At 41.8% G+C, this 15134-nt stretch overlaps 1 protein-coding gene across 3 annotated transcripts in view; it reads left to right on the top strand.

Annotated features, from left to right (window-relative positions):
* lnx2a (ligand of numb-protein X 2a) overlaps nucleotides 1-15134 on the top strand; it is a 138510-nt gene that overhangs the window by 86631 nt on the left and 36745 nt on the right. For all 3 annotated transcript variants that reach the window (XM_080197404.1, XM_080197403.1, XM_080197402.1), the window contains 2 exons: nucleotides 6732-6964; nucleotides 12097-12231. In XM_080197404.1, coding sequence (XP_080053530.1) covers nucleotides 6732-6964; nucleotides 12097-12231 — 368 coding nt within the window. The remainder of the gene's footprint in view (nucleotides 1-6731; nucleotides 6965-12096; nucleotides 12232-15134) is intronic.

Here is a 15134-nt window from a genome sequence, read left to right as displayed (position 1 = left end):
ATTATGCATAATTTCTCTAATTTTCAATTCTATCCCTCCAGAAATAAAACCTAGTGCTTGGTTTGCTTTTTTATGGCGTTACTAACCTGTAGTGCAACTTTGTGTTTGATGTGTTTGTACTTTGAGATTCATTTGTTCCTTTACTCCATCTAGACTTTCACCTTCCAAGTAATAAATGACCCCCTTATTCATTCTACCAGAATGTACCATTCCACATTTATTTGCTTCTTATTTACTCATTCTGCAAGTTTATTAAGGCTAATCTGTAACTTGCTGCAGTCCTTTTTGGTATTGACTATCCCCCTAACTTTGATGCCATCCACAAATTTAAGAATTATGTTTTTGATTCCTAAATCCAAATCATTAATGCAAATTGTGATCAGCAGTGCACTAATCCTTGTGGAATGCCATTCCAACCTTCTGTCACTCTGAATAAATACTCCCATTCCCTGGGCAGAATTTTACGTCAGTGAGGGGATCTTGCCTGTTCACTGAAGAATCAACAGGAGCCCTGCATCTCCTCCATTGGGGGAAAACCTGACAGAATTAAAGGCTAGCACAGGTCTTTGCTGGGATTTAGGGTAGAAATCTGCTGGCGAATCCAAGGCCAGCAGCTCTCCATCGGCCGTCAGCAGGACCAGCAGCAATTGCTGCTGCTAGTAAGGCATTCACCAGAGGCTGTGGATCAACAAGGACCCAGGCCACAAATGAGTGAGGATGGATGGGGGCTTCTGCATGGGCTGGGAAAGAACATAAGAACTAGGAGCAGGAGTAGGCCATCTGGCCCCCCGAGCCCATTCCGCCATTCAGAAAGATCATGGCTGATCTTTTTGTGGACTCAGCTCCACTTACCCACATGCTCACCATAACCCTTAATTCCTTTATTGTTCAAAAGTTTATCTATCTTTGCCTTAAAAACATTCAATGAGGTAGCCTCAACTGCTTCGCTGATCAGGGAATTCACAGATTCACTTTCCCTTTGTGTGAAGAAGTTCCTCCTCAACTCAGTCTTAAATCTGCTTCCCCTTATTTTGAGTTTATACCTCCTAGTTCTAGTTTCACCTGCCAGTGGAAACAACTTCCCTGCTTCTATTGTATCTATTCCCTTCATAATCTTATATGTTAATATAAGATCTCCCCTCGTTTTTCTGAATTCCAATGAGTAGACCCCCAGTCTGCTCAGTCTGTCCTCATAAGTCAAGCTTCTCAACTTTGGAATCAACGTAGTGAATCTCCTCTGCACTTTTCCAGTGCCAGTATATCCTTTCTCAAGTAAGGAGACACAGTACTCCAGGTGTGGCCTTATCAGCAACTTATACAGCTGCTATATAATCACACTGTTTTTAAATTCCATTCTTCTCGCAATAAAGGACAAAATTCATTTGCCTTCTTAATTACCTGCTGCATCTGCACACCAACTCCTTGAGATTCCTGCACAAGGACACCCAAGTCCCTCTGCACGGCAGCATGCTGCAATTTTTTTTCCCATTTAAATAATAATCCATTTTGCTGTTATTCCTACCAAAATGGATGACCTCACATTTACCAACGTTGTACTCCATCTGCCAGACCCTCGCCCACTCACTTATAGTATCTCTATTCCTTTGCAGACTTTCAGTGTCCTCTGCACACTTTGCTCTTCCACCCATCTTTGTGTCATCTGCAAATTTTGACACACTACACTTGGTCCCCAACTCTAAATGATCTGTGTAAATCGTAAACAATTGCCAACACTGATCCCTGAGGCACACCACTAGTCACTGATCGCGAACCAGAAAAACACCAATTTACCCCCACTCTTTGCTTTTTGTTAGTAAACCAGTCCTTTATCCATGCTAGTACATTACCCGCAACACCATGCATCTTTATCTTAAGCAGCAGTCTTTGGTGTGGCACCTTGTCAAATGCCTTCTGGAAATCCAGATACACCACATCCACAGCTTCCCCATTGTCCACTGCACATGCAATGTTCTCAAAGAATTCCACCAAATTAGTCAAACATGACCTTCCCTTCATGCACCCACGCTGCATCTTACAATTGGGACAATTTATATCCTCGATGATAGATTCAAGCATTTTCCCTACTACAGAAGTTAAGCTAACAGGCCTATACCTCTTTTTTTTGTCTACCTCCTTTTTTAAACAGTGATGTCACATTTGCTGTTTTCCAATCTGTGGGAACCACCCCAGAGTCCAGCGAATTTTGGTAAATTACCACTAGTGCATTTGCTATTTCTCCCACCATCTCTTTTAGTATCCTGGGATGCATTCCATCAGGGCCAGGAGACTTGTCTACCTTTAGCCCCCATTAACTTGCCCAGCACTACCTCTTTCGTGATGATAATTTCTAGTTCTCACCTGCCATAGCCTTCCTGTTACAAATTTTTAGCATGTTATTTGTGTCTTCCGCTGTGAAGACACACACAAAATACTTGTTCAATGCCTCAGACATTTTCCCGTTTCCAGTTATTACATCCCCCTTCTCATCCTCTAAAGGACTAATGTTTACTTTAGCCACTCTTTTTTGTTTTATACATTTGTAGAAACTTTTGCTACATGTTTTTGTATTCTGAGCTAGTTTACTCTTATAGTCCATCTTACTTTTTTTCATAGCTTTTCTCATGACTTTCTGCTGACATTTAAAGATTTCCCAATCCTCTAGGTTCCCACCAATCTTAGCCAATTTGTGTGCAATTTCTTTCAATTTGATACCCTCCTTTATTTCCTTAGATATCTATGGCTGATTATCTCTTTTTCTACAGTCCTTCCTTATCACTGGTGTCACTGGTGCATTCATTAGTCTACTTTGGGGCACTTTTACCAAGGTCTTTTGAATATACAGAGAAATTAGACTGGATTTTATGGGGTCTAATGGAGTGGGCAAGATAGTGAGTGGACATGGAGAATTATGCGCTTGGCGAGTAAATGTAAACCAGGCTTGTCCAAATTTTTTCATGTGAAGGGCCATATTTCCATTTTTTTCCTCACTCAAGGGGCCACTGAGCAAATTTCAGAAAAATAAAGTTATAAATAAAGTTGAAGTATGAAGAAAAGAAACAAGTTGCTGAGCAAAAATAAAACAATGTCAGAGCAATTTAATTGATGATTTAAAAAATAGTAATTAATTGAATTGACATTAGAATGTGATATTGACCAGAGTATGGCCCAGCAGTCTCTTGTTCTCTTTCACCGACTCTCCCCGTGAAAATTTATTTCTTCTCAGCAAATTCACCACTCTGCTGTCTGCTGCTCCTCCAATCAGGGACTGTTTCTCTCCCACCTTTGCAACTGAGTGAGCCTTACAGCAGCAAATGCAGGAGAGGAACAGTCTCCAATGGAGGAGCAGTTCCTTGCAGAATCATTCAACTTCTAATTTAGTTGCCTTACAGATATTTTGAACAGTGGTTCTAGGCAGCACCGTGGGCCATGTCTTGACAAGCCTGTTGTAAATGATTAAGTAAGAAGTCTCACAACACCAGGTTAAAGTTCAACAAGTTTATTTGATAGTAAACCCACTAGCTTTCAGGGTCTGCCCCTTTGTCAGGGGTAGACCCCGAAATGATTAAGACAGTGACAGCAAGGTGACAAAACTGTGAACTCACCCTTTACTGGCACAAAGCTCATTGATATGCTAAGTGCATTCAATCCTTTAGATGTCCATCAGACTGAGTCACAGGGCACTGGATTGATCTTGGAGATGTTTCCTGTGTGTTAAAACCTGCTGAGCTGACATAGAACATAGAACATTACAGCGCAGAACAGGCCCTTCGGCCCATGATGTTGCGCCGACCAGTTACAAAAACAATGACCCACTAGCCTATACCAATCCCTTTTCGTCCATAAACCTATCCAGAGATCTCTTAAACGCCCCCAAACTAGACGCATTTACAACTGCAGCAGGCAGGGCATTCCAATCCCTCACCACCCGCTGGGTAAAGAACCTACCCCTGATATCCGTCCTGTAGCTACCCCCCCCTTAATTTAAAGCCATGCCCCCTCGTGCTAGCTTTCTCCATCCGAGGAAAAAGGCTATCACTATCCACCCTATCTAAACCTCTAATCATCTTATATGTTTCAATAAGATCCCCTCTTAGCCGCCTTCTTTCCAACGAAAACAACCCTAAATCCCTCAGTCTCTCCTCATAGGACCTCCCCACCATACCAGGCAACATCCTAGTAAACCTCCTCTGCACCCTCTTCAACGCCTCCACATCCTTCTTGTAATGCGGGGACCAGAACTGCACACAGTACTCCAAGTGCGGCCGCACTAGAGTAGTGTACAGTTGCAACATGACGCTGCGACTCCTAAATTCAATCCCCCTACCAATAAATGCCAAGACACCGTATGCCTTCTTAACAACCTTCTTAACAACCTTCCTAACAACATTGACAGATGGAGCCTCCGGCAGGAAATTCTGCATCCAGAAGTACTGAGCCTAAAATTTAGAGGACAGCCCATAACTGAGGAGTCATCCCTGAAAGTGGTATTACACAGCTGAGTCCCTAAGGTAGGACTCTTGTGAGGCTGTCTGCAAAGAAAGGGAGAGGTGGTGGCAGCACGGGGAGTCATCCACCTTGACATGCTTCATTCCCTGAAGGGAATGTGCTGGCTGGACTGTGACATCTCAAAGCTGTGTTGATGCCACTGAATGATTTTGTGCAACAACGAAAGAATCTTCTGCCTGCACTTTGGACTGTTGTATTTTGTGCATCAGAAGTTGAGATGCTGGAGATTTAAATTGCAGAGTTTAAAGCCTGTGGAATGATTTCCAACTCTAACACAAGGGTGGCTGCCTCATTAAACGTGGCACCAGATCCTGCATGGTCATCAGGTGGTGTGAGTTTCCTGGCTCCGTCTTGTGATTCGGCAGCAAGCCTGCAAAACCTGCTCTTGCTTTCTGCCATGTAATTGGGCTCAGCTGACCACCAGGGATCCAGACCAATTTCACAGCCCCTTCCATCTACTGCATGCAAGCTATGTTTCATAAACCGTTCTTTGTTAGCTCCTGAAAAAGTTCAATGAAATTGGTCAAGCAAGATTTTCCCTCTTGAAATCCACACTATTTGTTGTTATTATATAAATATTTACGTTCTACTTTATCCTTTAGTAGCATTTCCATTTCTCAACTGATGTTAAGCTGACTGTTTAATTATTCACTTGGCATGTTCTGCCCCCTTTCTTAAATGTAGGAGTCACATTAACTATTAACCAGTCTTCTGGTGCTGCACCATGTTCGAACAAATGCCTCTGCTATCTCTTCCTAGATTATTTTAAAATACATGGGCCAGGATTTTTAGGATAGTAGGCCTATCCACCCGAAGAGTTGGTGGCGAATGCATCGTTGTCCATATTGGCTCTGCAGCTGTTTAATACTCCCAAGAAGGGTTAATTGTCTGGAGGCAGGACTTAACTTCTCAGTTGGGAGAAGTGTTGCCTGAGAGAGCTGCCATCAATCATACTGGTGGTGCCCGCAGCTGCAGTGGACAGGACTCAGTCTATGAACAGTCCCCAGAGTCTACTTCCTGGGAGTCCAGGATAACGTAAGTACATGGTGTTTCAATGCAGGAAGTGGATATGAACCTTGGGGGTTGGAACAAGAGGAGTTGGAGATGTTGGATGGCAAGAACATACAAGGGACAGACCTTGTAGGTGTGGTGCAGCTGCCCACAGTTGAAGGGAAACCATAGATGGTGGCCTCTCCAGCTTCTCTGCCTGAGGCCTGAGCATAGTCACTTTCTGGGCTTCATTTCAATGCCTGAACTCCTCCTATCAGCCTGAGAATTGATGCCAGGCAGGAAACGGCCCTCAAATTGTCATTAATTGCCTACTCATCTGCCTCATTTGGGGGAAACGTGGCTAGATTAACATGTGATTCATCTTTCCCACAATAAAGTAACAGAAGAGTCAGGGTGGATAGGAGCCTCTGGAGAGGCGATCTGAGGAATTTTATAGCCCCCTACCCCATCTGCAAACCCACCAGCAGTGGAATGTAAAATTCTTCAAATGGATACAATCCATCCAGAACAGGAGTTTTATCCTTTTTTTAGTTTACAAAATATTTCCCCTTTCTATTTTGTATACACTTACCTCATTGCTGTCATTGACAGCATTTCCTGTGGCCAATGGCCTGTCTCAAAACACAGGGTACTCTAGCTTCTTGCATTTGGTACTTTTTTGAACTGGGTTCCAAAGTGGCCCAGCTATGCCTCCATTTTAAGCTATTTCACATCTTAAATTCCTGTGATAGTGCACAATTTCATGCAAATCAGTATACATGCTCATAATCGAAGGCAGTGATCTAGCAAATACATACACAGTGAACACAGTACAGATCGAGCAGCACTCTTCTCACACCGCATGCATGCATGCTAAATCAAATCTAGATTATCATCTTTTAACTTCCTCAATGCCTGAAATAACCTTCCAGATAAATTAATGGAGATCAAAAGTTCTAGAATCAATCAACAGGTAATTTGGTGCCATGGTTGAGAGACCCTCAGTTCTTATGGAAAAGTGGGCTAATTGGATTAATTTGTGTTTGGCTTTATTGCACATTTGTCATTAATATTAAATGCACTCAACTTTATAATTTCTAAATACTACTGATTCCTCTGTACTTTACATTTTGTCTTTCCGTCTGAAATCATTGAAATTAAGAATTCAGTGGTTTTCAAAATTTTCCATCTTTCAAAACAGGCTGAAATATATTTGGTTCTGTTTCCATTTTTAGGTGTCCTGGAGCATCAAACCACAGAGCTGCTTTAGAGCTACAGAGGGCTTGCAGATTACAGACTGAGAACAGAAGTGATAGCAGGTCCACTGTGGCAGGGCAGCCATCAGATACAGACCAATTACAGACCAAAACGACAACTGTGGGATCCAGCGTTGCTTCAGCAACACCTGTCTGTGTAGATGAACATGGCCTAGACAATCCTGCCTTTCAAGGAAGCACAGAGGAAAACAGTGAGTATTTGAGGTTGCCAAGTTGTTGCAGATTTGAGCTGACAATTACTGCAATTCTGATCAATTTAAAACCACATTTTTACATTAATTTTATATTATTTTTATTATTTTAAGATCAAAAAGCTGATGAGCTTTCTGTCCTGATTTCTGAATATATGAGAACTATATTCAATAGAGTTTTGATCACATTTAAATGGCAATTCACTGCTCCACCTAAATAACAAAGTAAGTTTTATCTCAAAGTTTTTATGAACCCTAGCTTTGCAAAGGCTGAAATTTTACTTGCACCAAATTATCCATGTAAGTGATACTTCTTGATGTTTCTGACCTGAGTAACTCTTCAAAATTGCATTGGCCTATCATTTGCACTATGAGTTTTTAGTGTAGTGTATAAAACAATTGACATCAAACTGGGAATTTCCTTAGGATTTCTCCAAACTGACAGCATAACTTCAGTGGAATATCAATGAAAATCCCATTTGTGTGTCCACATGAGGTTTCTGCTAAAGTTATAATGGTCGATCTGGAAAACTCTCAAAAAAATTCTTGCCATGTTCAGCCATAGCTACAACCTTCGTTACAATCCCCATAAAGATCAATAACCTTTAAAAAGAGAAATCCAAGCTTCTAAATGGAACTAGATTTCACGTTTTAAGACTTTTACTGTAACTAGATAAGAGCATGTGGTTTATGGGCTAACATATATTAGCATGGATAGAGAATTGATTAGCTAACAGGAAGCAGAGAATAGGAATAAATGGGCCATTTTCAAGTTAGCAAGCTGTAACTAGTGGAGTGCCACATGGATTAGTGCTGAGGCCTCAACTATTTATAATATATATTAATGACTTGGATGGAGGGACCAAATATTCTGTTGCTAAATTTGCTGATGACACAAAGATAGATAGGAGTAGGTTTTGAGGAGCGCATAACTCTGCAAGGGGATATAGATATGTTAAGAGAGTGGGCAAAAATTTGGCAGATGGAATATAAGGCAGTGGATACTGCAAAGGTTTAAAGTTTAACCTATGGACCCAGACAATATTCTGACAATAGTACTGAAGACTTGTGCTCCAGAATTTGCTGCACCCCCAGCCAAATTGTTCCAGTACAGCTACATTACTAGCATCTACCCAGCAATGTGGAAAGTTGCACAGTTATGCCCCATGCAGGGGACTAATCAACCCAGTCAATTACCACCCCATCAGTCTACTCTAAATCATCAGTAAAGTGATGGAAGCGGTCATCAACAATGTGATCAAGCAACACTTATTCAGCAAAAACCTGACCATGGTCACTCAGATTGGGTTCCATCAGGGTCACTTAGCTCCTGACCTCCGTACAACTTCGGTTCAAACATCGACAAAAGAGCTGAACCAAGAGGTGACGTGAGCATGACTACTCTTGACATCCAGACAGCATTTGACTATGGCATCAAAGAACTCGAGCAAAACTGGAGTCAATGGAAATTGGAGGAAACCTCTTCACTGGTTGGAGTCATACCAAGCAGAAAGAAAGGTGGTTGTGATTGTTGGAGGTCAGTCATCTCTGTGGAACATGACTGAATTTGCAGGCTCAGCTGGCCCTCCTTTCTATGCATTGCAGATGACATTGTTCAATGTAACTCTCAGCAGGGATAATTGAAATATTATAGGTAAACTCAAAGCCCTGTAGGTCTACACAAAAGTACGGTATTGACACTTCTCTTTAGAGCCCTTTAGTTTTTCTTTGACTGACTGTTCCTACCACACCAAAGGTGATAGGCCTTTCCCTCCATATCCTTGACTCCACTCACCACTGACTCATCCTCACTGGCCTCTTTCATGCAAGCAAAAGTTTACCAGAATGATTCCTGGGATGGCAGGACTAACGTATGAGAAGAGATTGAGTCAGTTACGATTATATTCACTGGAATTCAGAAGAATGAGGGGAGAAATCTCCTAAAAACCTATAAAGTTGTAACAATTTGATAGGGTAGATGCAGGAAGGATGTTGCTGATGGTGGGGGAGTCTAATATAAATGTCCTGTTACTACCTCTTTGATTAGGAGTTCTAGCTGAGAACACGATGAAATTTATCCAAACGGCGAACTTTAAACAGGGTCCAAGCCATTTGCTCACCATGCGATCTTGATGCTGAAATAGATCACAGCAAAGGAATTGTGCGGGCTAATGGCTAACCTGGTCAAATCATTTCACGCTATAGAGTCATAGAACCCTACAGTGCAGAAAGAGGCCCTTCGGCCCATCGCGTCTGCACCAAACACAATCCCATCCAGGCCCTATCCCTACATATTTTGCCCACTAATCCCTCTAATCTGCGCATCCCAGGACACTAACGGGTAATTTCTTAGCATGGCCGATCAACCTAACCCACACATCTTTGGACTGTGGGAGGAAACCGGAGCACCTGGAGGAAACCCACACAGACACGAGGAGAATGTGCAAACTCCACACAGACAATGACCCGAGCCAGGAATCGAACCCAGGTCCCTGGAGCTGTGAAGCAGCAATGCTAACGATTGTGCTACCATGCCGCTATATTTCAGGCTGACTCCCAAAAGGGTCTAAGGCCATCACCTTTGACCCTGAAAAGTGCCCAGTCTACCTCTGATTACTCTGAAAGGGCAAAAATTGAGCAACAGGTGAAGCGAGCTGGTTCTCACTACCATGCAATAACAACACAAGTGGTATTCGCCACCAACAGGATCCTGCTGATCAGTCACAAAGACTTTTGCCTATCACACACATGATTAGTTTGGTATATGAATTTCCGTGCCAGTGTGTTGTTAGTTACATAAGCCAGATATCCGGAAGAGTGGAGGATCGTATCACACAGCCTAATCTAGTCACTGTTAGCCATTGGCAAGGTACAGACCATTCCAACCCGTCCATGCTTGCAAAACTCAAAACAGTGTTCAACATTAAACGTTATCCCACAATTGAACAACATTTGCTAAATAATCCTTACCAAGAATTATACTGACAACCAATTTAAAATTGTCAGTTGGGATTGCAATGTGGTGTATTTGCGTGTGCAGGAAGCTACGTATATGAAGACGGAAACCTGTTCTTTGTAGACAGAACGAACATTTACACACTTTGGACCCAAGTTTACCATCGCATTGTGCCCGTTTTCAAGCGCAAAAACTTGGTAAAGTCGGGTGTGAGGTGACTAGTGCAATCTGCACCCACCTCTGCGCCTGTTTCCCGTTTACCAAGGCGCAGAAATGGCCACAATTGGGGGGATCGGGGAGGGGGAGATGGGTCTGCTGCCACTCTGCCTGAGATCAGTGCGGGGGCAAGGGGGGCCCACTGCCGCTCTGCTTGAGATCAGTGGGGGGGAGGGGATGAGCCCGTGATCGATCTGGATGGCAGGAGTGTGGGGGGATAAGAGGTTCAGTAATATTGTGGGGTTGGGGCAATGTTTATGGATGTCAAGGGAAGGCATTATCCGGCCTGGGAGGGATGTGGCAGGGGAGCAGCATTCTATCTTCTTTTTCTGAGCATGCGCAGTTGGAGGTGCCAGTCTGAGCTGCAGTGTTTCAGGCGTGTTAAGCCCTGCCCATAGGCTTGTGCAGCGCGATTCGGAATCACTCATATTTTTGCAGGTAGAGTGCGAATGGGGGCGCCTGAGAATGGGTCTAAAAGTCAGATCTGAAACACTCCCAGTTTCGATGGGTAAAATAGGACACATTGTGCCTGTTTCAGCTAAACAAAATAAGTGACACCGTTAGCTGACTCATTCCTCAGGGCAAATTTTAACCAATCAGAGACGAGCTGTGTGGTTTAAGTATTTGGCAGTTATCTGTTAGTCATCATTAATTGGTGCATTCTCCATGGTACCACCTCTACCAATCAGAGTCTACTTGTCAACAAATCTGAATTCTCTTCTCAAACAATGTAAATTGGTGTTTTCCACTTATGTTGGTATTTTTGCCAAGTGTCCTGATGAGCGCAAGATGAAAAGCTTTGATATGTCTCTTATTTCCAACAATACTGATCATCTGCAGTATTTTGCTTTTTCATTAACTTGTCTTGTATTTCTTTGAGTTTCAATAGTTATGGAGGGCATTCTAATGAATGTGTTTAAAACAATATTGATTCAATAAGGCATATACAGCAAAACTATTTTGTGTGTTGAGGCAATAATGATCAAGAAGACAGATGGTTCAATTTTACTGGCATCCAGGAGTGGGTGTAAGCTAGGAAAATCAGAGGGAGTAACGTTGATTCAGACATGGTTCTGCCTTCATTTTACCAATGCTAGGACTAGAAGCAGATGGACTGCCCAAATCCTTGGGGTGGGCAGCTAAATTATGTATTTAAAGGCCCAGTTAGAATCATTTAAAGTGGGTTGTTAAAAAGATGATTGCAAATGTCAACCCCAGCCAGTGAGGAGACCACCAGCTATATGAAGCAGCAACCCAGTTGGAAGGTTTTATGAAACTACTGAGGGGCCAAAAACAGAGAAGGCACTCCCCTCAGCCCAAACTATTTGCCAAGAATTATTTTCCCTGTAGCACTCAGTCCTTTTAATTATTTAAAATTTTGTCTTCATCTACTTGTTCTAGGTTTCAGTTCAGCTGACTGCCTCAGCAGTGACCAACTTTGGTGGCCCTGACAAGGTTGCCGGCTCTCTGGGCCAGCAGCTTTTGGGGATAGGTTTCCATCCTTAATAGGATCTCCGGCCCAGTGGTGGCCATGTAATTGGCTGTCACTTGTAATATGCGGCCATGAGTCCTGACACCCTGATGAACGGTAGCTCCAGCTGCAGAACCTATGTCACCTCTGAGATGTCCAAGCCTGTGCTTAGAATTACAGCTAGGCTATTTACTGTAAAATTGAAAAGCTGTTTTACAGAAGGGTCTTAAAAATCTAGCAGAACAGAATTGAGGGACTAAATGACTTATTTCTGTTTCTCTGTTGATTATGTAACCAGGACTGAATTCCAAACTGTCAAAAGTAAACAAGCTTACAAAAGCCTAATGTTGTTATGATATAACATGGAGTAATTATTTTTGATTCTGATCAGTCAAAGTATTTATTTAAATTACGTTAAGATTTAAGTTAGATATTATTTGCAGTGGTATGGACTTGTTTTTTTAAGTGAATATGTTTCTAAACCTTCAGGTATTCATCCTATGGATATTCAGCCAAATCGCCCTAAAAGACAGCTGACAAATTCCAATATTTATCTTCACCGAGCAAACAGCACTGCAAGCTGGGATCTCCGTGCTGAACTCCAGAGTCCAACCACAGAGGAAGGTGATCTTACTCTTTCTACTTTTTGCAATTTATTTGCATTTGGGAATTCAAACAAGTCGAAGTATTACACAATTAATGGGAGAAGGCAAGGTGTAGAGGAAATGAAGGAGCTTGGAATGAATGTCCACAGATCCCTGAAGATTGCAAGATGTACAGGAAATGGCTGCTACAAAATGTAACCAGATCTTCAGTGATTGATAATCATTAAAAATGGTTCAGTGCTAAGTTAATGGTGAAATATCTAGCAAAAGGCTCAGAGCCTGAACAAGTCTAACTTTTAATTAAATCAGTTCTTATCACAATATATAATCAAGTATGCAACCCTTTCAGTACTAGGGATTTTAGTCCACTGTATCTGCATCAGCTCTCTGAATGAGCAATCCATGGAGTGCCATTTCCTCATCTTCTTGTAACCCTGTACATACTTCCTTTTCAGATAAGTTGCCATTTCAGTGACTCAATTGAACCTATCTCCAGTATATTCTTAGACAGTGACTTCCAAATCTTAACAACTTAGAAAAAAATTTCCTCATGTCACTTTCTTCCTATCTATTCAGTCCTGACCCCTCATGATTTTGATACCACAATCAAATCTCCTCTCAGTTTTCTCTTCACAGTCCCAACTTTTCCGATATATCTTCATAACTAAAGTTTCTCATCCCCTGGAACCATTCTCATGAATTTTACCTGCCATTTCTCCAACCTTCACATCTTGCCTAGAGCATGGCTCTCAGAACAGGTTGCAGCACTCCAGTTGAAGCCAAACCGGTGTCTCATACAAGTTCAACATAATCTCTTTGCTCCTATACTCTATGCACCTATTAATAAAGCCTGTGATTCTATGTGCTTTAACTATTGTCTCAGTCTGTCCTGCCACCTTCAATGACTTATACACATATGCACTAAGGTCCTTCCGATCCCCTTTAGAGTTGTGCCCTTTAGTTTCTACTGTCTATCCATGTTATTCAAACCTCCTCATATTTTTCCACATTGAATTTATTCTGCCACTTGTCCACCCATTCCACTGCCTGATCTATGTTCTTTCTAACTTCTACATTATTACCACACAGTTCATAATGCTTCCAAGTTTCGTCTCATCTGCAAAGTTTGAAATTGTGCATGGTCAATCAAGGTCTAGATCAGTGATGAGCAACATAGACAAGTGAGAGGGCCGCGTGAGTGGTTTGAAATTAGGCATGTGCACTAACCATGACCCCATTAATAAGATTAAATACATTTAATACATGTTGAATATTTCATAACGAGTTACAGAACTGTCATCAACTTCAAATGAAAAAAAAAATAGATATACTACACTTGAGTATCTAGAATTTGCAGGGTGTACCAATTGAACCATAGCACCATTTTAATTGCACACAAAGGGAGCGCATGGCTTTTACAGTCATAGTTGTGTGCTATCAGCAGGCAGCTCACTTCAGGCACCTTTGCTTATCACTTCAATATTACCAGATGGAAACTGGAGGAATCTGACAATCCTACAACATATCCCATAGGTCACATTCAGAACATTGATGGGCCACACGTTACACACTACTGACCTAGGTCATTAATGTATATCACTGAGAACAAGGATCCCAGTGCAGACCCTGGCAGACTCCACTACAAATCCTCCTCCAGCCCAAAAAGCATCCATTAATTACTAATCTCTTGTGTCCTGTTACTCAGCCAACTTTGTATCCATGTTGCTACAGTTCCTTTTATTTTGAGAACTTTAACTTTGCTTGTTTGTTGTACAGCACTGAATGCAATCAATGTTCAGGTAGCCCTTTAGAAGCGGACTTAACTCTCTTTGCCAAAAGAAGCAAGATGTTTCACTCTTTCTTGATGCACTCCCCCTCCCATACCTTTGTCACCATACAATCTCCTCTCAACAGGCATTGCTTACTGGCTGTGTACTAAGGTTTACTGATCTTTCTGCTGCAAGGAACTGCTAAGCTTTAGTGAAATGGCCATTTTGCACTTGCAGCTCACAAGAAAAACGTTAATAAAATCTGAAAATATTGGCCCAGATTTTATGGTAGTAATGACACAAAGCTGTCAGTGTTTGCTTTGTTACTCTTTTGAAACTGACAGTAACTTTTGGAGTCTGGTTACATGCAGTTAAGTGTGTAAATCCAGAAGTCAGTAATTCTTTGCTTCCCCTGAAGGCATGCTGTTGAAGTCCCCACCACAATCTAGTAAAAATCACTGAACAGAGGAGAGATCCCTTTTTAGCTATTAATCTCACAATAACTCCTGAATAGTCTTGATGTACATGAAAAACTTCCATTTTATTTGTGTAATGTTAAATTTCTCCTTCAAAATAAGTGTATTAAAATAGATCTAAAAGTGTTATTTTAATTTCTCCCTTAATCCCATGTGCATGTCCCAAAAATTTGTTTTGCTTTCCAAAAGTATAATTAAAAGTAACAAATTCAATTGCTTTTAACTTCTTGATTTGCTGTGTACAAGAATACTTAAGTATTATTGGCTACTTATCCTGCTTGCTGACATTGCTGCTAGATGTCTGCAGATCTGTAAGGGTTTTTTAAAAGTTTATTTATTAGTCACAAGTAAGGCTTACATTAACACTGCAATGAAGTTACTGTGAAATTCCCGAGTAGCCACATTCCAGTGCCTGTTCAGGTCAATGCACCTAACCAGCATATCTTTTAGACTGTGGGAGGAAACCGGAGGAAGACACACACATACGGGGAGAATGTGCAAACGCCACACAGACGATGATCCAAGCCAGGAATCAAACCCGGGTCCCTGGCACTGTGAAGCAGCAGTGACTTGATGCCAGTTGCAAACTGACATTGGTAACAGCCACAGTGATCACTAAGTAATTTTGGGTTGTTTTCTTCAGATCAGCACAAGTGCAGTGACATAGAACACTACAG

The sequence above is a fragment of the Carcharhinus amblyrhynchos genome, chromosome 10 (assembly GCF_965287045.1).
Source record: "Carcharhinus amblyrhynchos chromosome 10, sCarAmb.v2.hapA, whole genome shotgun sequence".
NCBI lineage: Eukaryota > Metazoa > Chordata > Chondrichthyes > Carcharhiniformes > Carcharhinidae > Carcharhinus > Carcharhinus amblyrhynchos.
Note: the sequence above shows the minus strand (reverse complement) of the source record. Positions and strands in the feature narration are given on the sequence as shown.